The 25,232-nt window shown below is 34.0% G+C and overlaps 1 protein-coding gene across 3 annotated transcripts in view; it reads right to left on the bottom strand.

Annotated features, from left to right (window-relative positions):
* FER (FER tyrosine kinase) overlaps positions 1–25,232 on the bottom strand; it is a 437,513-nt gene that overhangs the window by 328,499 nt on the left and 83,782 nt on the right. For 2 of the 3 annotated variants that reach the window (XM_040447039.1, XM_040447033.1), the window contains 3 exons: positions 8,303–8,486; positions 4,710–4,847; positions 3,807–3,926 (listed from right to left, as the gene is read on the bottom strand). In XM_040447039.1, the coding sequence (XP_040302973.1) occupies positions 3,807–3,926; positions 4,710–4,847; positions 8,303–8,486 (442 nt within the window). Of the gene's footprint in view, positions 1–3,806; positions 3,927–4,709; positions 4,848–5,328; positions 5,454–8,302; positions 8,487–25,232 lie in introns of those variants that run through there. The other variant, XM_040447048.1, reaches the window with a different exon arrangement.

A 25,232-nucleotide genomic window follows, 5' to 3' on the forward strand; every position in this document is an offset into this window, starting at 1 on the left:
ATGGTGGTTATGGTATGGATATACCATAATTCAACTAATCCCTAATGAGTGAATATTTCAGATATTTCCAGTGTTTTGACAAAACAAAGGGACTGTTTTAAAACCTTTATAGTCCTTGGTCTCTACCCAAATTAATATCATATATACTAAAATGTGATTTCTCAGAAATCCACATTCATATGCAGATATTAAAATCTAACTTTATTGTATGCCTAAAATTAATGTAACACTGTATGTTAACTAGAAGAAAAAATCTAACCTATGAATTTTGAAATATTTTTGTGTTACTGAATTTAATAATTAATGAAAGTGACATAGTATAACATGTAACATAGTATTCTTTTCATATTTAGGAATTAACAAAAAGTTTTCAGATCTCAAGTATTCCATAAAGCCCCTGAAAAACTTAAGCATTGTGCTTGGAGTCCTCAATGTATAAAACCACCCAAGCAATAATTCAAAAACAACAAAAACCAATACAGAGAACTGGCTTTGTGCCAGGGACTAATCTAAGTATTCTACATTTATTCATGCACATGAGCTTTACAACAACACTATGAGTTGGGTGCCATTATTATTACCATTTTATATCTGAGGAAAATGACACACAAAGGGACTAAGTAATCTGCCCAGTTTCACAGAAGTAATAACCCATTCTGTCAGGATTCAAAATAAGGCAACCCACCATGCTATGCTTATACGTATATCTTTGCTTACTTAAAAGCTAAAGTTCTAGAAATACAATTTCTAAATCAAAGGATATGAGCAAGTTGAATTTGGATATATATTGCCAAATTATCCTCCAAAAAGCTTACACTAATTTACATTTCTGCCAAGACTTTGTAAGAGGGCTTATTTCTCCATACCCTACATAAGAGTGGGTATTATCAAATTATTTAATCTTTGCCAGTCTGGTAGGTGAAATACCTTCCTTTTTAAAAATTGATATTTCCTTGAGGCGCTTGGGTGGCTCAGTAGGTTAAGTGACCAACTTCAGCTCAGGTCATGATCTCACGATTCGTGGGTTCCAGCCCCCACTCTGCACTGCTACAGCTCAGAGCCCAGAGCCTGCTTTGGATTCTGTGCCTCTCTCTGTCCCTCCTCTGCTCAAGCTCTCTGTCTCTCTCTCAAAATAAATAAATAATCATTTTTATAAAAATAAAAATAAAAATTGATATTTCCTTAATTGTCAAAGGACTATTGGTCATTTGTACTTATTTTTCCAATGCTGTTCATTTGTTTCATTCATTTCTATTGGACATAATATTTCAACACAATCAACAACAAAATTAATAATGCCTCAAGAAAGAAATTAGTTTAACTTTAAAGCACTAATATTATGGTAAAAATAAAGTGAGACTTTGGATTATATTAAATATATATGTGTGTGTATGTGAGTATAATATATATATATGTGAGTATAATATATAATATATATTATATATTATACTCACATACATACACATATACATATATTTAATGGAAATAACTTAAACCATTTTAACAGTGCCAATAGACACACTGAATAACTCATTCCTGGAATAAAATTCTTGAGAAAAGCTTACTCTTAAACCCCTATCCTGAATTTAGACACTGTTCAATGAAATATAGCTAAAGTTTTGCCTCAGTAAGATGTAAGCAATTAAATCTTCTACTACACAAAAAAAAATATTCTACCACATTATCAAAGATTTATTATCCTTAATTTATTACATTTTTCTTCATCGCTTCATCACCATAATTAAGAAATAATGATTTATGTGTAGAACTAGTTTTGTTCTCATTATACCCTGAAAAGCAATAAAACAAATTATTATTTAGTCGCAAAATCTCTTATTTTACATAAGTTTATATCAGGTAACTATTTTTAATTTTACCCTATTATACTCCAATATCTCTATGCTCATCCTTCTTGTTGTTTATTAAAATAAGTTGATCAATTTTAGCATAAACACCTTGAAGGTATTAACCCTTGCAACCTGAAATATACAATAAATGTATTTTGATGAATAAATGAATACATTTTGGGGGAGCAACAGAATGATAAAAAAAACAGGAGTAATTTATGTCATATTCCTACACCAGCACAGAAATCAAAAAATTAAATTTGTCACTGCACAAGAATTGAGAAACTCTACTATCCATTTTGTGCCATGAACCCAACTCTATTGTTCACAGCAGGGTTTCTCAACCTTGGCACTATTAACATTTCACCCAATAATTCTTTGTTGCAGGAGGCTGTTCTATGCACTGCAGGATATTTTGCAACATCCATGGCCTCTACCCACTACCTTTCAGCAGTGCCGTCCCACCTGATAGAGAAAAATGTCTCCAGATATTGTCAAATGTCCCCTAGAGACAGTGAGGACCACTGGTTTAAAGAGAGCTAACATTATAAGAGAATATCTAAATCCAAAATGAGACTCCTGTGAACGACTTCAGAACCTGGGAACAGCTTCAAGAATCCCAATATGGCTGCTTGAAAAATCTCCCTAATGTACTCCCACACCTCCATTCCACTCATCAGCAGTCAATCCACCATCATTTTTAAGCCTTCAATTTGCATGGGTGATTCAACAAGAATTTGTTAGTTTCTTCAATCCCATCTGCCTAACTTTAAAATTATTAAACTCCTTTCCAAGACCTAGTTCCAGCGTCCCACACTCAGTTAATTATCTATTACTATTACTGAACTATTACTGAACAATAGAAAGGAGAGTGTTTAATTATATTAGATGGGGACTTTTGGCTGAGTCTTCTGAGGTAAAGTGCCAACAGGTCATATGATATAACTGTCCAATACTGAAGAGAAAATGAGTGCATAATCACTCCTAGCTGTGGTTCTGACTCAAAAGACAAATACATACAGTACTTATCATTAATAAAAGTTTCTTTGTGTTGCTGCTAAAACAATCAAAGGATGAGTTAATTATTTAAAAGTAGAATGACTTGTTTTCTAAATTTAAAAATATGCTATTAAAGACTCTAATATTTGAAAAGGACTAAAAAACAAATTAAGATTTCTCAAAACTCCTTTAAAATATTAGGCAACAAAACAACAAAATGAAGAAAGAATTTATGTCTTTAAAGAAGACATCCCTAAGAGAAAATAACTCAATTAAAAGTCAATTTTTTGTACTAAACACTTCTGATATCTATGAGTCTCTTCTTTAACACTCAATATCCTCATTTCCAAAATAGTTCTGCCAAAAAGTTTTAAGCACTGAATGGAATAGATATAGGCAGATACAGATAGATATAGACACATATATAAATAAGTTTGAAAAGAATGAACCATTATTCCAATATAAGATATCAGCAATAACAGAGCAAATGAATATAACATCACACAGAATTCTGATTCTCAGAATTACCAAAATTAGTGATCAAAATGAATAAAGTTAACATATTTCTCAAAACATTTTTTTCTGACCAAACAACAATCAGTTCTTTTTTTTTTTTAATGTTTACTTATTTTTGACAGAGAGAGAGAGACAGACAGACAGAGCATGAGCAGGGGAGGGGCAGAGAGAGAGGGAGACACAGAATCCGAAGCAGGCTCCAGGCTCCGAGCCGTCAGCACAGAGCCCGATGCGGGTCTCAAACTCACAGACCACGAGATCATGACCTGAGCCGAAGTTGGACGCCCAACCGACTGAGCCACCCAGGCGCCCCAACAATCAGTTCATTTTTAATTTACTTTTCATTATTTGTAAAAAATAAACACTGGAATTTTAAATCTGATAAAGTAAATCTATAAATAATAACACTAATATTTAATCTGATCATCTTTTCTAAATACTTACATTACTTGCAAACTTTCTGCTGTTAAATTATTCCACATAATTTCATTTGCCTGAAGATTTTCATTTTCTTCTAGTAAGGAAATATCAAACTCAATTTCTTGCTCTTTAGCAGCTGTTGTTCTAATAAAACATACCAAATAATTTTGATCAATATGAATATACTACCATCTTAGTACACATCAAAGGCACAATATATATTATCCAAAATTATGTTTACAAAGTAGAGCAAATACAAATAGAATAAATCAAATTAAACCCAGGCACCAAGATCTAGTCATGTAATTTCAGCCTTAATTTCCTCATTTGTAGAATATGGCTACTAACCTGTTCATTCCTGTCACAATGGTAATAAGTATGCATGGATAAGTAATTGATATATCATCATAAATTGAATATACATATAAAGTCATAGCATTATCACTATAGAAATGTTAAAATATATATATAATTTCATGGATTAAATACAGTTTTAAGCAATGATGTAGTAACAACTGACAAATTTTTAAAGACAATTATACAGTGGCGCCTGGGTGGCTCAGTCAGTTAAGCATCCGACTTAGGCTCAGGTCATGATCTCACAGTCCGTGAATTCAAACCCTGCGCCAGGCTCTGTGCTGACAGCTTGGAACCTGTTTCGGATTCTGTGTCTCCCTCTCTCTCTGCCCTTCCCCAGCTCACATTCTGTCTCTCTCTCTCTCAAAAATAAACATTAAAAAATTTTAATAAAAATAATTATATAAATTAGTTGTCATTGAGAAAGAACTTTTAAAATAGTTAGAAACAAATTAATCAGTAAATTCTATGTCCTAACAATAGAATATCTTATTTCATTAAATACTATATGGTAGAAAAAAATAATATCACAAATAATGAAAGAAGAGTGAAAATATTATACATACATACCTGTGAACATCTATGAAATTATTGTATTCTGTGCTAGGGTCTATCTGTTCAACTGACATTTTAATCTCTTTATGGACATTCACTATTTCCTCTGTAACAAGACTGGTTATCTGGCTGTATTCATCAAATATACCTTTTCTGAAAACAAAAATAAAATTTTACAACATTTTTAAGTTTTCAAGGGAAACACAGCCCAAAATGAATTCAGAACAATAAACGTAAGAAATGTAACATCAATATTTACAGATGGTGGTTTCATACATCACCTTATTTCATACACCTGAATGGTAAAGTAAAGGGATTATACAAAGCACAGATTCACAATTTACATTTGATATACCATGATAATAGCAAACAATCTAGAATAAGGCATTACTTTTTCCAACATGTATTCGACATGCTCAAAATGTAAGGTCAGTGTTGATGAGTTTCTATATCTAAATGCTGTCATAGAAATGTTCAATTCCATTACATGGAACTGTGGATCAATTCCTATCTCTTCAACGTTTCTTTCCAGTAGCTGCTACTTCCTCAAATGCCCTATCCCTTGGTTCTTCTCTTGCTCCTGGGCCTCTGCTCTTTTCTGTGTCTTAATTATAGAGTTTAACTGGTTCTGTACCTTCAATGACATCTTGAACTCTTCTCCTTCAGTAGTAAAAATGTCACATCTTACCTGCCTTCAGTAGTAAAACTGTCACAAAATATATTAGCTCTATGGGGCGCCTATGTGGTTCAGTTGGTTAAGCGTCGGACTTCGGTTCAGGTCATGATCTCATAGTCTGTGAGTTCCAGCCCTGCGTCAGGCTCTGTGCTGACAGTTTAGAGCCTGGAGCCTGCTTTGGATTCTATGTGTGTCTCTCCTTCTGCCCCTCCCCTGATTATGTTCTGTCTCTGTCTCAAAAATAAATAAACATTAAAAAAAATTTTTTTTTAATTTTTTTTTTTAACGTTTATTTATTTTTGGGACAGAGACAGACAGAGCATGAACGGGGGAGGGACAGAGAGAGAGGGAGACACAGAATCGGAAACAGGCTCCAGGCTCTGAGCCATCAGCGCAGAGCCTGACGCAGGGCTCGAACTCACGGACCGCGAGATCGTGACCTGGCTGAAGTTGGACGCTTAACCGACTGCGCCACCTAGGCGCCCCCTTTTTTTTTTTTTTTTTTTAATTTTTTTTTTTAACATTTATTTATTTTTGGGACAGAGACAGACAAAAAAAAATTTTTTTTAATATATTAGCTGTATCTAATGAGTACAAAATAGGGTGGCAAAGATCCAATCTCCAACTTAAGAGTGCTATGCTGTAAAAATATACCCCCAGTCAAGAATGGCCTCAATAACAAGTGTGGACAAGCTTATGCTGCCTTTTCCCATATAAATATTAGGGGCATTGTTTGCTTTTCTTTTCCAAAAGCATTACTCATAAAAATTTATTACTTACAAAATTTCTCTTATTTAATATTCTCTCAATTATTTTATTGTAAATAGCCAAATATTGTTTGAGTTGAGGAAAAAAAGATTTAGTGTCGCTTGGGTGGCTCAGTTAAGCGTCCAACTCTTGATTTCAGCTCAGGTCATGATCCCACAATTCATGAGTTCAAGCCCTGCCTGGCGCTCTGCAGTGACAGCACAGAGCTTGCTTGGGATTCTCTCTCTGTCCTTCTACCCGCCTCCCCCCCGCCACCCCCCCGCCACCTCTCTCTCAAAATAAATTTAAAAACTTTAAAAAAAATGTCTGACTCTCTATTTTGGCTCAGGTTATGATCTCACCATTCCTACGACTGAGCCCCACATTAGGCTCACACTGACAGCTCGGGGCCTCCTTGGGATTCTCGCTGTCCTCTCTCTGCCTCTCTCTCTCCCTCTCTCTCTGCCCCTCCCCCCACTCACATGCTCTCTTAAAATAAATAATAAAACTTAAAAAAAAAAAAAAGATTTAAACTGTTTCAGGCAATGCTAGTTTTGGAGGATTACAGAAATCACCTGACAAAATTTAAAGAAAAAGGAGAGGCAGAGAAATTTAAAACAGATTTAGTAAATATCCCTGGGCTTATGACCACATTAAGTGAAAGTACTGAATAATATTAATGTAAATGAGCCTATCTAGATAACTCTCATAAAGCAATACCATAATATGATATGGAGGTTATTATTAATATCTACCTTCAGACAAATGGAATTTTTTAAAAAAGAAGCCTCCTAACGTTACATCAATGTGACATGGAATTCAACTGCAGTGAAATCATCATGCTTGGATATTTTAAATGCTAGGTCTAAAATAATTGTTTAGAAGTTAAAGATAATACGCTATAGAAAACTACTATGTCTCAAAAAATAGGAAACTACTGTCTCAAAAAGACATCTAGCGATGATGAAGATGCTATTATTGAGGATTCATGTGAAGAGTTTGAAATAACATTGATTCATGAGAGTAGGAAAGGAAGTATTTCTGAATCAACAATATTTAATTTAAATAGACATAACTAAATTTAGAAATTAAATATTTTAAGTAGACATTTTACTATTTTATCAATACCCTTCAAAGTTTACCTATTCAAGTCAACTAAAAATAATTTTTTATCTTTTTACTGGGAAGATGGGAGATCACCTAATCCAGGTCAAAGGAGATGAACTCTACCAAACATGGCCCAAGGTTTTCTGTTGTCTTGCATTGATGTCTATGGTAAACGTGTGCTCTTGACTTATTCGCCAGAATATACTGTTAGCTCCTTAAAGGCAAAAATTGTGGCCAATTCACAGGCAGCGTGCTTTGCACACAGTAGAAATTCAATAAACATTTTTTGATGTTAACTTCACATAATAAGTTGGCAAACAAACCTTCAAAAAATTCTTTCCTTTGATGGAGTCACAGAGTGTAATGCTAAGTGAAATAAGTCAGTCAGAGAAAGACAAATACCATATGATTTCACTCATGTGTGGAATTTAAAAACAAAACAAACAAACAAAACCAAGCAAAGGGCAAAAAGAGAGAGACAAACTCTGTCTAAAGGAAACAGACTTTAATTTGGAGAACAGACAGGTGGTTACCAGAGGGGAGGTGTGACGGGGGATGGGTAGAATAAGTGATGGGGATTAAAGAGCACTGAGTTATGTAGAGAATTGTTGAGTTATGGCATTGTACACTGGAAACTAATATAATACTGTATGTTAAATATACTGGAATTAAAATTAAAAACTTAACAAAAAAAATTCTTTCCTTTGGACTTCTCAGTTGCTCAATATTTAAACACTCAATCCTCCGAAAATATTAACTTCTTAACACTTGTCAACTAATGAATTTTTTTTTCACCTAAATTTCCAGCTAATCGGAGTAGAACAAAAACATACAAAACAGAAGGACCATTCTTAGGGCTAGCCAGAAGGTTTAGGAGATGATAATAAACTGAAAGGAGACGAGAAGTGAAAATCAAGAAGGACTAAAGTGAAACAGATGTCAAATACACACTGGGCTAAGTCAATAACGAAGTTCACAAAACACAGACAACTTCTTTCCAAAAGCTTAACTAGGAGAAAAAATAATGTTAAAATCACTTCATGAAGGGACTTTATGCCAAATAGGAAATGTATCTTACAGTGCTTTTATCATTTCTTCTTGCATCTTTTGTAAGGAGTCCAGAAGCAAAGGAAGTGTGGTGTCATAATACTGATTCTGATGAAGCTGTGCCCCTTTCAATGCCAATACATACTGATTATGTAGCATATGAAGTTTCATTGTGGCTTTGTCGTATCGTTCCTTGGCCTTTTCGGTTTCTTTCCCTGAAGAAAATGTTGAAGAAAGTTAAAAGAGATAAAGATGTTTTATATTCACTATATGCCAACAGAGTGACCACTATTTTATATTATTTCATACATTTTAGGAGTAATTGACAAAATTTTATTAAGCATAATACTACATACCCAGCTCTATACATAAAGTACTGCTTATTTGTCAGTATTTTGCACACAAGCTGCTATGAAGGAGACATATATTACAGTAAATGTTTGATGAATGAAAGTTAATGTACAATTTTTTATGAAATTACACAGAAAAATGGTCTTTCTTATCTTCAAGAAGCTTACACAAATTGGAACAACCAATGTACATGAAACAGTGCAACCAAGAAAACAACAAAGTTTGTAAACAATGTTAAATTTTGAGGTCTGTGTTTGAGGTTTCAATAAAGACAAGGGTAGTCAGAGGTGGCTATGTAGAAAAAACAAACATTAAAAGGTGGGGCATGTGCAGGAAGGTATAAGAAAGACAGAATGGATAATAATAATTCCTTACTCTCGTCTTCCCTTTCCACCTTTCTTCCTTTCATTTCATGAATATTATCCACTGATCACCACCCACCACCAAGAACTGTGCTAAACACTGGGAATTCAGTACCTAGCAAAACAGAGTCCTCAACATATAGCCGCTGGTGAATTGGAATACTGAGTGAAAACGGGGAGAGAATAAGCAAAATTACATAGGCAAGCAAAGAAATAAGCTCACAGAGTAAGTATTAAGGTGAAGGAAATACGTCTGTATAAGTAGAGCAGTTTTAGGTTGTGAATGACTTGAAAGCAGAGAAATTTAAACTCGATACAGGAAAAGTCCAGGGGATATTGATAATATTATGAACTAAAACTTTTTGTGGTACCTTTATTAAAATAATTCAGAAAATATTCACAGAGTGACAACATAAACAACTATATAAATAAATGAAAAAAATTTTAATGCTTATTTATTTTTGAGAGAGAGAAAAAGAGAAAGGGAGTATGAGCAGGGGAGGGGCAGAGAGAGAGGGAGACACAGAATCTGAAGCAGGCTCCAGGATCCGAGCCATCAGCACAAAGCCTGACACGGGGCTCGAACTCACAAACTGCAAGATCATGACTGAGCTGAAGTCAGAGGCTTAACTGACTGATGCACCCCCTAAATAAATGAAATTTTTAAGCAGATCTTCAATTTTCAATGTAAACCAAGCAAATATCTTTATCAATTAATTAGATTTAGGGAATAAACTTTTCAAAATATTTATTATGTTGAGAATTTTATTTTAAAAGTTTATTAATTTCATTTCTGAGAGAGAGGGAGAGAACGAGCAATCAGAGGAGGGGCAGAGAGAGAGAGGGACAGAGAGAATCCCAAGTAGTGTTGTGCTGTCAGTATAGAGCATGACACCATGCTTGAACCCACGAACCGTGAGATCATGACCTGAACTAAAATAGAGAGTCAGACGTTTAACCAACTGAGCCACCCAGGCACCCCTATGTTGAGAAGTTTTGACGCCACAGGCTCTCCTCTGCTGCCACTCTGCATAGGTTCAGCACCCATCTAAGTATTCCCTATAGGTAGGAGTCTGAAAAGCATTCCCTGTTGAAGAATGTGTCCAGCTAAGAACCAAAAGCAGAGTAAAGACAGTGTTATTGTGAAGAGAGGAGACCTCAGACCCTCAGACATGCACAGGCAGGGCAATAGAATGAGAACAGTTTGCTTGCCTTTCTCATCTCCCCTCCAGTTCTCAGACAAAGAAACTGCATCTAGCAGATGGAAAAGAAAATCTTTCCAGCATACTGGTAAGTCCCTGCTACCAACAAATTCTAGTGGTTCCAAGTACCAGAACCACCACTGACTTCCAGGGAGCTGCACAGAATTATTTTACAGAGCATAATTCTCTAGCCATAGCCCATCAGCTGGTTCCTGCATATGGGGACATTATTAATTTCCTAAGTTATTTGCAAATTGCTACCTTAAAAAGCCTATTTTACTTTATAACATAAAGAACTTCTCAAGGAGAAAATATTTTAATCACCAGAGTATCTTTCCTAGCCCTTCTATCTAGAAGGGCTGCTATCTAGAAACAGGTTCTAACATCAGGTGGATGGAAACAAATATATTAATTTAGTTCTGATCTGAAGGGATCAGAAAAAATAACATGAGCCACTAAAGAAATGGATATTCTCACTTTTGGACTACAACTCACAGGATAATATATTTTATTTCATGAGCCAATTATCATATACATTTTTAAATATATAATTAAAATAAATTCATGAAATAATTCTTCCCCTTCCTATGAAGGATACCATGTTATTTTAAAAAGGTATGTTTTATTTGAATTTTTAATTCTTTTAAATCTTCATTGAGAACTCAATATATTTTTTTGCCTCAGTTACCCTACAGAAATTTTAAGTCATTCTGTATACCACTAGGGATTTTTTTTTAACTTAGTAATTACCAAATTATCTCAGTAATACTAATCATGAATGATATTTTAAGGTTCTCAGTAACACATTCTCCTACATGTTCAATTAATATAATAGTTTTTTTTTCCACAGAATAATATATTTATTTACCCACAAATATTGCTATTTGGCATCCTTCTTACAAAAATACATTTCAAAAAATGTCCCCAAGAGTCTATGCAGTTTACATATCTATGGCCAGCCTCAGAGCCTCCGTCAAAAATAACAATCCCTTTATCTCCCTATCCACACTAGTCAGGATGAGACTCCTATATGAAGCTAATACTCAAAAGCCAAAGTGCATACCCAACCAAATCAGAATCCATTTTTTGGCTGGAGGCTAAATCACATTAATGTCTGAATGAGAGTGAAAACTCGACAAACACCTGCTGCAGAAGCTGCCAGAGCAGCCCTTTCCAAGGCCCTTTTATTTTCTTTTTTTAATTTCATTAATCATTTTTAAGCTAGTTTAAATATATGTTACTTAAAATTCAGCAAATACTGACAGAAATTCCAATGGTCATATACAATTAGGCAGACAAATTGATTCAAAGTAATAAAGAAATTTTCTAGAGTCTACGTGTTGATAACAAGAAAATAAGGCAAGCATCTACCAGACAAGACTATTTAAGTACTGTGTTCTAATTTGTTAATTGTTATTGTAAATTCACAAAGTATAACTACATAGTAAATTCCATATTTTAAATCATTTTTTAAATATTACTTTTTATATGAACTCTATTATTCCTAATTAATTTCTTGGATTTTTAGTACAACTTCAGGAGTCAAGCTCTCCACACAAACATTTTCATGGAGACATTTAAACCACCCATCTGTCCTCCTATCTGCACAGATTTTTTAAACTGCAAACTACCCATCTGTCTTTCTAGATGGTGAAAAATGATGCACTAAATGTGTAACGCTCAGCTAAGATTTTATAATCTAAAGTCTTATTAGAAAAGTTAAGAATTTCTTTTTTTTCTTTATCATACCCAGTATATGACAAACGATCTGAAGAAGACTATTATAACCATATCAAAATATCAACAGCTTATAAGTGGTAATTAACACAATTTATGAAAAAAATTAAATGCCTTTGAAAATATCCAAGGCAGAATTTATTACATTAAAATACTACTACTACTAATAAAGAGCTTTGGGTTTAATACGAGCTTAATAAGAGCTTTGGGCTTAAAACTGAATTTGAGGGCGTGTTTTAGCAGGTTTTTGGTTTGTTTGCTTTTGTACTCTACAGCTCACATACACTTATGCATTTGGTTATCTGATGTACTTGTGCATGTGCGTGATCGATCAATCGACACCCTCCCTCCCCTGTAGAAAGCTCCAAGAACATGTTCACTTGCTATGATTTCAAAAGGGATTTTATTATAGTTTTTCCTGATTTACTTTAAAATAATTATTTAGGTCCCATACAAACTATATAAGTAAATTCAAGAAATAGTAATACCTTGTGAAAACCAAAGTCACAAATAAATTATTTTCTGTTCCATTCACATAATGAAACATGTGGCAAAAAACCCTAACAATTCTCGCCACGTCACTTCTTGGTGCAGAATATTTCACATCATTATTACTCTTTCTTAACTTTTAAATAACATTTGAGCCTAAAATTAATATGAAGTATACAGATTAAGTAAATTCTTATTGACAGGCACAGAATTATACCTCTGTTGCCATATGACTTTTTTTCTTTTTTAATGAAGAGAGGCATTCAAGCAGGGCATGGAGTTGTCCCATGTGTCAATTAACAGGCAGGGAAACATCTAATTTTTCCTCCTGCACATAATGAATTTCACAAAGAGATTGTATTATAATTCTTGTCACCACTTGTTGACAAATCTGTTTAATGTTTGTAATAACAGAGTGTATACACAATATGCCATGCCATAAACAATATTATGAAGCTAGCAAAACTCAATTATGTAAGTTTGACATTTACAAGAGACAGGCAAGACTATTCATTCAGCTAGTCTAGAAAGTCCAGTATTTTTTATTATAAACTTCAGAAGTGTTTGCCATTTGCTAAATATTATGGTGGAAAGCCTCCTGATAATAAATGAGAAGTGATTATTTTCAAAAAGCAAAATGCCTGCACATAGACTCTGCTTTGATTTGGATAACTAAACGTTCTACCATCTTACATTTTTCTTTCCTGTCAAACCATTCCTCCTCAACTATATAATTTCTACTTATTGCTCTGAGAAAGAAGAAAATGAGCAAGAATTCATCCTAACTTATAAGTTATTTGGGCCAAATGTCCACATATGTTTTTTCACATGCAAGTTAAAATTCAAGTATGACATGTGGGAACAATGAATGAGCTACCCATTTTATTCCATGCTGTTCAGACAAAAGCAAAGTTAAGAAGTCATTTTTTGTCTCAGCTTCTCCTTTGATTAGTTTTGCAACCCAAGCAAGTCATATAATCTAAATTTTAGCTTCTAATTTCTAATCCTGGGTGTTAAACTATCTGCCCTTTTCAATTCACTGGGTAGTGATGAAGAATGAATGGCAAAAAAATTGTCAAAATACAGCAGCAAAGGCTAAGGAGGGCATAGAATTTGGAGAGCTGAAAAAACCTTTTGATTATATGCTCCTATAAAGCATTAAAAAATACAATAGATATATAGGTGTGTGTATATATATATATATATATGTGTGTGTGTGTGTGTGTGTGTGTGTGTATACACACACACACACACATATATATATATATATTTATATATACACATACTGTGCTACTTTTAATAAATTTCCTGCTATAAGAAAAATTGATATATCAATCAAGAAATATTTACTGGGCATGTGTTATAGACTCTAAACTGTTCAAGGAACTAAAACAGTGATATTTTATTTAAAAATTCAACAAAATACCTTTAAAGAGAAAACTGTGAAATATCATTTCCTTGCATATAATGATTGCTACATTCAACTGACCAACAATCATTTAATAACCTATAAACTGAATATACCATGCTCAAATCTATATTCTATAATGTAACAAAGCTTTGAAGGGGAGGATTCTGTGTAGCTGGGATGAAGTAAAAGCATAATTCTGAATTTCCCACATAGCATCTGAATATTTAATAAAGCACAAAAAGAAAAATAAATAAACCCTCATTCTTAGCATAGTAGGCAGTGAATGTACAAATTTTAAATCGTCTGTGAGTGGAGGGGCAGCTGGGTGGTCCGTTAAGTGTCCAACTCTTGAATTTAGCTCAGCTCATGACCTCCTGGTTCGGTTTGTGAGATCGAGGCTGGCATCACCTGTCAGTGCAGAAACGGCTTGGGATTCTGTCTCTCTCTCTCAAAATAAATAAATAAACATTTTTAAAAAAATTACCTCTGAGTGTAAAATTAAACACCAAATCACTGCAAAAGATCTCTCACCCTCCCACTGCAAGACTTCATGGATACCAAAGGCTGTTCTGAAAACAAGAAAAATTAACTAAAGAGAGAAGAGAAAAGGTAGCAGTGTGCTTAAGACTTGTCTAAAATCACCATCAGAAAAAGCAAGTTCATTCTATATGTGAAAATACTGGAAACATAATGCTAGATCACAGAACTGACTACAAGAAAGGGAACTAAAAGTATATGTGAAAGGCATGAGAAACAGTCTTAGAAAGGTAACACTTCAGAGGGAGAAATGGTTAAAATGAAGGAACTTGGGAAACCATGAAGGAACAAAACAAAGCAAGTGAGGAAAAAATCCTGTGGGAAAAAAAAAGAATATAAAAATATATATAAAAAAAGGACACATCAATCTTTCTCAAGAGCATGAAGGGTACAAGATTTTATTCTACTTGCAAGCTAACAAATTAGCCTGCCTCAACTTCATGAAGATGGGCAGAAGACATAAGTTCTGAGACAGAAACAAAGGACAGTTTATTTCTCAAAGCAGTATCAGTAGCTAGAGTATCATCATTCATTGGTGGGGGGAAACACATTAAACAGAATAAAATGACAACCAACAAACTAGTAAAAAATATGTGTACCACGAATAACAGATAAGGGGATAATCATTGTAATATACTTAAAAATTCTTAAAATTTGGGACACCTGGGTAGTTCAGTTGGTTAAGCATCCAACTCTTGATTTCTTCTCAGGTCATGAACTCATGACCTGAGAGAAATAATTATAGAAGATAATAGTTATCTAAGTATATAATTTTATACAGTACTGACTTTTGGAACCATTAATGTTAAACCATTAATGAGACAGATAAGCAAAAAACAAGAATAGGAGAGGACAAAACAACTTATAATGGGATACAACAGATACAAATGAACCAAACTATTTCCAGTGAATAACGCAATCACACCAAAAGGAGTGGGGAAGAAAAGAATTAATCTAAGAAACTTTGGCAAACAATATTTGATTACAATGAAAGACTAAAGACAAAAAGAGCTCTAAAGAAACCATGAATTGTAGTTTCTTTAAGAGGCATGCGTTAACAATTCTGAAATGATTTTCTGTTATTTTAGAATTGAACAAGTAAGTAAACAGAGTGTGAATAACAGAAGCCAGGTTTCCCACTGTCAGAGAAAGAAGTTGCAAATACATAAATATGAAAACACCAAATGAACACAAGGCATTGGACTAGTATTGAAAGTCTCAATATAAACTCTTTAGTTTTAATATAGACAGATCAACAGATATAGAGATAAGCACTGATACATTTGTGTTTCTTATTTCTTATCTCTGTGCATTGAAAGGACCTAGAACAAAGATACCCTCATGACAATGAGCACACCCAGTGCCCAAATAATGGTTTCTAAATACTAAATGGAAAACCACTAAAAGAAACTATGGTTCCTTAAAATAATGGAGCAGGATCCAGAGCATGAAAAGTATAAGATGAGTCAGAAAATAAAGGATGAATGACAAGAACACATCAAAAGGACAGAGGGGCCATTGTAAGTTTCTCTATCACATACAGAGAACAAAATAAATAAAATGTGGTGAAATATTAATATTTGGGGAGTATGAGTGAAGGTATTCTTTGTATCCTTCTTTTAATAGATAGGTAAGTCTGAAATTATGTCAAAATAAAAGTTAAAAATCAAAAGCTGTGGAAATCTGATCAAAAGTCAAAAGTATCTGAATATTCATTAAATCTAAAAAATTGGAGTTATTTAGTCTAGAGATCAAATATCTCAATGATTTGTTCTTTAAATATCAAAACACTTACTTCCTAAAATAAAAAAGAAAACTTGGTTTCAATATGTATGTTTCAAAGCAGGTATGTTCCCACTATGAGGATTATTAATACATAAACACAGCCAGAATGAAAACAAAACAAAATAAAACAAAACCATCATTCTGCTTTATAAGATTAGTCAACTGTGTGGAATAACAACATTTCCAGCAAATTAAGGGTTTTCATCCTTTAAATCTTTATCCACATCCCATGGTGTTTTAGGTTCTGTGAGGGATAGGCAGTATTTTCCTAAAAGATGCTTGACAAAAAAAAAATAAAACAAAGGCTTACAAAATAGTCATCATAATGTTAGGATATAATTATAGAGGAGGAAGTGTAGAGATCACCATTTACTTAGCATGAATAACCAACCAGTACTGACCTCAAACTCTGAATAATGTACTATAATAATACACAAGGTTATCTAATAAGTTGATGAATACCTTTAAGTAAGTAAGTAGCTTAAAAGCTACAAGATATACATAAATATATCTAGAAGAAACAAAGTATTAGTCATTTCTGAAGGAAAAAAAAAAAACAGGTAACAGGAGAAAAACTTTTCACTATATACTTACTGGCCTATATCTTGTGATTTTGAATTTGGGAAGAGAAAGCCCAGGAACCCCCTTAAGAAAAGAAATTTCAAGACAACTTCAACAAGCCAAAACCAATATATCTACCTACTTATCTGTATAAAGCTGTATGCTTGGCCTTCTTAGACTACTACTATGAATAAATGGCTCTGGCTCCTAGGTAAAACCAATCCATTCACTTGGGTACTGGATTCATCACCTCATAACTACTCAAGGACACTGCTACAGCCATTCTTCCTTCACTCTTCTACCTCATCAACTTTTCCTTTTCTCCCAGAGGATTCTCAACAACAAACAAGCAGTAGTTGCTCCTAATCTTTAAAAAAAGAAAACATCCTCCCTTGACTACTTTCAGTTACCTCCCTCTCTTTCCTTTGCTGCAAAACTCCTGAAACGATTTATCTGTACCAGGGATCTCCAGTTTCTTTTCTCGCATTCTTTCTTTCTTTTTTTTTTTTTTTTATTATTATTTTTTCAATGTTTATTTATTTTTGGGACAGAGAGAGACAGAGCATGAACGGGGGAGGGGCAGAGAGAGAGGGAGACACAGAATCGGAAACAGGCTCCAGGCTCTGAGCCATCAGCCCAGAGCCTGACGCGGGGCTCGAACTCCCGGACCACGAGATCGTGACCTGGCTGAAGTCGGACGCTTAACCGACTGCACCACCCAGGCGCCCCACTCTCGCATTCTTTCTTAAACCCATCCCATTTAAGCTTTTCCCTCTACTGCAATATTGAAACTGCTCTTTTCAAAGTCTCCAATAACCTACACTTTACAATATCCAAATCACGGTCCTCATCTCATGTTTTAGTAGTACTTAACCAGGTTGATCTCTCGTTCTTCCTCAAAATCTTTTCCTTCCTCATTTGGCTTCCAGAATAATATGTTCTTTTGGTTTTCCTTTTATCTTGGTGTTCTTTATAATTTCTTCCTTATTTCTTGATGTTGGGATTCTTAATGTTGGGCTCAGCCTTAGGACCCTTCTCTTTTCTATCTTAATGAACACCCTTAGTAAGGTCATCAAACGGCATGGCTTAAATACCAACTAACATATAAGTTTATACTTTTACTCTAGACCTCTCCCTAGAGATTCAAGTACAAACTAGACATATCTAGTTAGATGTCTAAAAAGAATCTAAAAACTCCTGATCTTCAGCTCCAAATCTACTACTCCTATATTTTTCTCCACCTCAGTTAACCACCTTTCCAGTTGTTCAGGCCAAAAATCTTGAAATCATCCTTGACTTCTTTGTCTCACCCACTATATCCAATTCATCAGCAAATCCTTTAGGCTCTATTTTCAATACATATATACATTCATGGATTCCATATGTCTGAATTCACCTACTGCCTAAAATTATTTCTAACCCTCAAATCAATATACAAAATACTTTCCAGGCCAATCACAGATATACACATATGCAGAGCACAAGAGTCATTTGATACACATGTTCCCAAGAGAGGTCAAACAAGGCTATCTCTGTCTACCTTTTTGTTTCAGTTCCCATGCTGGAAGCTACCCATTCTGCAGTCTATTTAGTTTCACATTTACTGCATTTTTGTGCTTTTATCTGATGATTTTGCTGTTTAAAATGGCCAAAAGTAATACTAAAGCGCTGTCAAGTATTCTTATGATTAATAAGGCTACAATGTGTACTTTATAGAGAAAATAGGTATGGCAGATTGCTTTGTTTAGTCATGACATACAGCACTATTGGTTTGGAGTTCAATGTTAATGAATCAACAACATATATTAAAGAAGGTGTCTTTAAACAGACACATACATAAAACAGGATGATGTATTAAATCAGTCACCAAAAATGCTGTGACCTTGCTTATAGGAACTTAAACCCTAATGTTATGTCCACTAGGGGCAATGATTCAGTACTCAGCTAATGCTAATTTAGCATTCAGAGTGATTTCACAGAACATAACTACTGTTAAATAACAAGAATCAACTGTATATCCAGAAACTGACCACTTCTCACCACCTCTGTTACTACCACCCCAGGTCCAGACCAGCATAAAACCTTGCCTGGATTTCTCCAATAGCCTGGAAATAATCTCCTTACTTCCATCCCCCTCCACCTCTCAGAGGAGTTGCAACAAGGATGCCAAATTATACTATTAAAATATTAGTCAATTCTTGTCATTCTTCTGCTCAAAACCCACCATAGTTTCCAATTTTACTTAGAGTAGAAGCCAAAGTGCTTTAAGATAATGACCAAAATCCTATATAATTTGTGCCTCCTTCACCACTCACCATCACTCTTCCTCTCTGATTCCATCTCTTTCCTTTATCACTCCACCAGTTGCAGACACACAGGCATTTGCACTACTCCTCAAATATTCTAGACATGATCCCCTCCCGGTGAATTACCTCTGGCTATTCCCTCTACCTGGAGTACTCTCTGTCTCAGATAACCATACACTTCACTTCCTCACTTCCTTCATTCTTCATTTAAATGTCTCTTTCTCCATGAGGTTTGACCTGATCATTCTCCCAACATCCTATCCACCTGCTGTGTTTCATTTTTATCCATGGTACTTATCACCATCTAACATACTATATGTTTCACTTATTTGTTGTGTTAATTAGCTATCTTTTTCTCTAAAATGTAAGCCTGACAGAGGCAGGAATTTTTGTACGGTTTGTTATCTACAGTATCCCTAGTACAAATAACAGTGCCTGGCACATAAAAAGAAAATGCATAAATTGATATAGTTTTTATTATTAAAAAATAAATTTAAGCTTAAATAAAATTTTTTAAAAAGCTAAAAGTTACAGAAAGATTACAATTTTATCTTCTGCATCTGTTTATATCATCTTTCTAGTAATCAAGTCCAAAACTAATATTGTTAAAGAGCTCACCTATAAAATGTAGAGGAAAATCAGCAAAAGGATATAGCTTCTCTTAATCTCTTTGTATATGAAACTTAGCTTTGTTTATTTAATAAAACTAAGAAAAATAGGGACAAATCAAATTATTGTGCTTTAATTTTGTTTTCATTTTAGGAAGTTATCTCTAGAATATAAATGAATCATGTGACATATTCCATCCCACATAATATTTCAGCACCTAATGAGAATATTATAACTGTCACTCCAATTTCTGCAACTTTAACCCAATGCAAATTAGATTAACAACAAAGAGTGTCATTACTCTTTATGACCTTATAAAGTTCCTATCATATTAAGCTCCATGCAGTGAAAAGCATTCATGCCATATGTTAGCTGCTGATATATCATGTACTAATAAGTAGGTCAAAAAAAAAAAGGGGGGGGGGGGAGGAGGGAAAGCCACATCAACAGAAATGATGATCGAAAAACATATCTTGAACTTATTAGCTTTGGTCTTTAGCAAGTCCTATATCCAAAAAGCATTTCTCCTTATGTTGAACTGAGATGTAAATTTGAATTTCAGAATATTTGTCTAGGGGACCTCCACATTTCATGCATACATGATTCTGGTTTTTAAAAACTCCAAGATTTAGAGATTATTGAATAGGAAGGCCATTCTTGTTGGACTAAAAATGAGAAAATCAACTAAAAGAGCCTTCAAAAAGTTTTACTCATTTTTTTTAATTTGGATTTATTTAAACATAAATTTAACCATCTGTCTCAAATCTAGACTCATTTCAAACTGGTTTTCACAATTAAAGTACTCTAAAGAGACAACTCAATGGATCTAATCAATTTTAATTGGCTATAAAATACCACAGAACTATTCATAATGCATGAAGAGGCAATTTAAGAAAATCTACTTCCCAATTACAGAAAAATTTACTTTTGAATGAGACTTCTAGCAAACTCCCCACAGTTCTAGCAGTAGGTATCTTCTTATTCTGTCTGCATAGGTTAAGTGAGGGCCTGTACATAATCAGGGAGTTTACAAATCTCTTAGCACTCTGTTTTGTTTCCCATAAAGAAATAAAATTTGAAAGAGAGTTTGTTTCCCTACTCTTGTTATATAAGTGGGTGGAGAGCACTCCTTTTAAACTTCTCTAGACTATTATAAGCATTTGTAACATGGAGTAGCTCATCCTGTTTCTTTTTCCTGAAATATGACGTGTGATAAAGCAAAAGCATTCAGACTTCTACTCATATAAGAGTAACCTCCGCGAATGTTATTGTGGGTATTTTGAGTCTTGGTAAATATAAAACCCCAACATAACTGTAGTCACACAGAATCAATTAAATAGGCTATATCAGAATACATAACTATGAGAGTTATTTTGAACAGGTTTTCTGACACTTCAGTATATCTTCAAGCAAACTATAAAACTTCAAAGCAAAAACTGTATTTAAATTCATGTCATCAATACCATATGGTTCAACTCTTAAAAAAATACATTTTAACTCTAAAAAAATACTACATGGCATATGAACAAGGGACTGAATGTAGGTTTATAGGTAAAGATTATGTATATTTTTTACAACATAAGCAAGTGGAAGATTATAGTGAGTTTTTAAAAAATCTGAGAATGAATAAACTCATAAAACTCTCAGAACAAATGAAGAAGGATGATGAAGTCCACTAACACTCTAAACTTAGGTTAATGCGTTAAGTAGATAACTGCAAGTTTTAGGAAAAGACCCATTATCACAATTATTCAGGCATAATCTGCAACGCCTGAGATGAAAACTATATTACATGGGATTAAAGAAACATAGACAGGGGCGCCTGGGTGGCGCAGTCGGTTAAGTGTCCGACTTCAGCCAGGTCACGATCTCGCGGTCCGTGAGTTCGAGCCCCGCGTCGGGCTCTGGGCTGATGGCTCAGAGCCTGGAGCCTGCTTCTGATTCTGTGTCTCCCTCTCTCTCTGCCCCTCCCCTGTTCATGCTCTGTCTCTCTCTGTCCCAAAAATAAATAAAAAACGTTGAAAAAAAATTAAAAAAAAAAAAAGAAACATAGACATTGTAGGAAATAAGATGAGTGCACATGTAACAGAGCAAAGAAACTAACCAAAATGAAACAGAAAGAAAAAAAAAAAAGACAAGTGGGAAAAAAATGAAGAGTATCAGTAGGCTGTGAGACAACCACTAGCAGCCTAAGATCCATGCAGCAAGAGTCTGTAGCAGAGAACAGAGAGGGGGACACAGAAAATATACATGAAGAAATAATGGCTGAACGTTTTCCAAATCTGGTGAAAACTATAAATTCTCAGATAAAACAGGCTCAAAAACCACAAGGAAAAAAAAAAAAACTACAGCAATGGACATCATGACCAAATTTCTTAAAACCAATGATAAAGAGTAGCTAAAAGCTACCAAAGGAAAATAAAATGTGTAGAGCAAAGATAAAGATTAGAATAGATTTCTCTATGACATAACACTAGCACAACATCTTTAAAGACCTAAAGAGGGGGAAAAAATGACAAAATAGAATTCTATACCCAACAAAGATATATTTCAAATACAAAGGTGAAATAAAAACTTTTTCAAGCATGTAAAACTGAAAGAATTTATTACTTACAGACTTACATTACAAGAAACATTAAAGTAGGTAATTCAGGCAAAAGTTAACTGACGCCAGATGGAATACAAAATGCTAGAAAAGATAACTACATAGATAAATATATGAAGTGTTCTGCTGTAGTTTTAAAAATAACTAACTATTGGGGCGCCTGGGTGGCTCAGTCGGTTAAGCATCCGACTTCAGCTCAGGTCACCATCTCGCGGTCCGTGAGTTCAAGCCCCGCGTCGGGCTCTGGGCTGATGGTTCAGAGCCTGGAGCCTGCTTCCGATTCTGTGTTCCCTCTCTCTCTGCCCCTCCCCCGTTCATGCACTATCTCTCTCTGTCTCAAAAATAAATAAAAACGTTAAAAAAAATTCAAAAAAAATAACTATTTAAACAAAGAAACATTAACAAGGTAGTGTGGACTTTACAACGTACACAAAAGTGGAATATAGTACAACAATAGCACACAGACCGGAAGATGACACTATTGTAAGGGTTCCATGTTAAAAGCAAAGTATTATAATATCAGTTGAAGATACACTATGGTAAATTAAAGATAACATAATACAACAAAAAGTTATAGGTAATAAGACAACAAAATAGGAAAAAAAGGAATCAAGAAAATGTTCATCCAAAAGAAGGTAGATAAAATGAAAAGGAAAATAAAGAGTAAATGGAAGAAAACAAAGAGCAAAATGACATATTTATTTTTTTTTTAATTTTTTTTTTCAAAGTTTATTTATTTTTGGGACAGAGAGAGACAGAGCATGAACGGGGGAGGGGCAGAGAGAGAGGGAGACACAGAATCGGAAACAGGCTCCAGGCTCTGAGCCATCAGCCCAGAGCCTGACGCGGGGCTCGAACTCACGGACCGCGAGATCGTGACCTGGCTGAAGTCGGACGCTTAACCGACTGCGCCACCCAGGCGCCCCGCAAAATGACATATTTAAACATAACAATATCAAAAGTCACATTAAGTATAGTTGAATAATCCCAGTTAAAAGGTAGACATTAACAAGCTAAAAAAGCATGACCTAACTATATGCTGCTTACAAGAAATGTAATTCAAAAATAAGGACTGAAACAGATTAAAAAATGAAAACCACAAAGACTGTATAAACACTAATCAAAGTAATGTGGGAATGGCTGTATTAATATGAGATACAATAGATATCACGGCAAAGAATACTACCAGGGATAATAAAGATTATTTTATAATAATAAAGGGGTCATCAAGTGGATATAAGAATTGTAAATGCTTAGTCACCTAATAACAGAGTTTCAAAATACATGAAAAAAAAAACAAAAACAAAAACTGACAACTACAAGAAGAAATAGACTGACCCACAATTACAGGGGGAGATTTCAATTGCCCTCTCTCAAACATTAATATAACAAGTAGAGAGAAGATCCATAACAACATAAAAAAATCAAAAAACACTATTAGCTAACCGAACCACGCTGACAATATAGATCACTCCAACCAACAGCAGCAGAATACACATTCTTACCAAGTGAAAATGAAGCATTTATGAAAACACACCAAACTGTGGGCCAGATAACAAGTACACATAAACTTAAAGAAATGAAATCATAAAAAAATATTCTCAGATCAAAATGTAATTAAATTATAAATAAAAAATGTAAACATCTCTAGAAAAACGACAAAACTTTAGAAAACTAACTCACACACTTTTAAATAACCTACAGATCAAATTAAAAAACAAAAGGGACACTAGAAAGTATTTTGAACTGAATGAGAATGAAGACAGTGTATGAAAAATTGGGGAACGTTGCCAAAACAGTGCTTAGGGAAACTGAGAGCACAAAATGACTATATTACAAAACAGACAATTCTCAAATCAATGACTTTAGCTTCCACATCAAGGACATTTAAAAAATGTTTTAAATGGTGCAAACTAAGCCTAAAACAAGCAGAAAGAAAGAAATAACAAAGATTAGAGCATAAGTCAATTAAATAGAAAGAAAAACAGAAGTAAAGCCAAAAGCTGATCTTTGAGAAGATTAATAAAATTGATACACTTCTAGCCAGAATGATTAGGAAAAAAAAGAAGAGACATAAAATATCAATATCACCAATACCAAGAATGAGAAAGAAAATGTCACCACAGATTCTATAAATTAAAAAGGTGAATAAGGAAAATTATTAACAATTTAATACCAATAAATTCACCAACTTAGATGAAATAGACATTTCCTTGAAGGATACAACCTACTAAAATTCAAACAAAAAGAAACAGATAAACTAAATAGTCTATATCAATCAAAAAAAATGAGCTTATAGTTTTAAAATCTTTGCAAAAAAAAGTAAAAAAATAGAAACAAGCAGACTCAGATGGCTTAAGTAAATTCAACATATATTTAAGAACCATTAGCAACTGAACACAAATCTTTCTTAAAAAGTTAGAGGAGGTAACCATTCACAGAATAGAATTACCTTTATATTAAAATAAGACAAAAATACAAGAAACAAAGATATAGATAAAAAATTATTTAAAAAAAACTTAACCAACCATATCCAACAATATAAAAAATGATAATTCATCATAACAAAGAGGAGTTTATCCCAGGAATGTGAGATTGATGTAATATTTGAAACACGTGAAAATCAATCAAAGTAACTCATATCAAACAAAAAGAAGAAAAAATATTTATCTCAATAGATACAAAGGAAGCATTTAACAAAATCCAACATCTACTCTAAAGCAGGAAGAGAGGGGCACCTGGGTGGTTCAGTCAGTTAAGCATCCGACTTCAGCTCAGGTCATGATCTCTTGATTTGTGGGTTCGAGTCCTGTGTCAGGCTCTGGGCTGACAGCTCAGAGCCTGGAGCCTGCTTTGGAGTCTGTGTCTCCTTCTTTCTCTGTCCCTCTCCCACTCGCATTCTCTCTCTCTCTTTCTCTCTCTCTCTCTCTCTCCCAAAAACAAACATAAAAAATTTTTTAGAAAGAAAGAAAGAAAGAAAGAAAGAAAGAAAGAAAGAAAGAAAGA

Source organism: Herpailurus yagouaroundi, unplaced genomic scaffold, assembly GCF_014898765.1.
Source record: "Herpailurus yagouaroundi ecotype Mexico unplaced genomic scaffold, PumYag 29, whole genome shotgun sequence".
Lineage (NCBI taxonomy): Eukaryota > Metazoa > Chordata > Mammalia > Carnivora > Felidae > Herpailurus > Herpailurus yagouaroundi.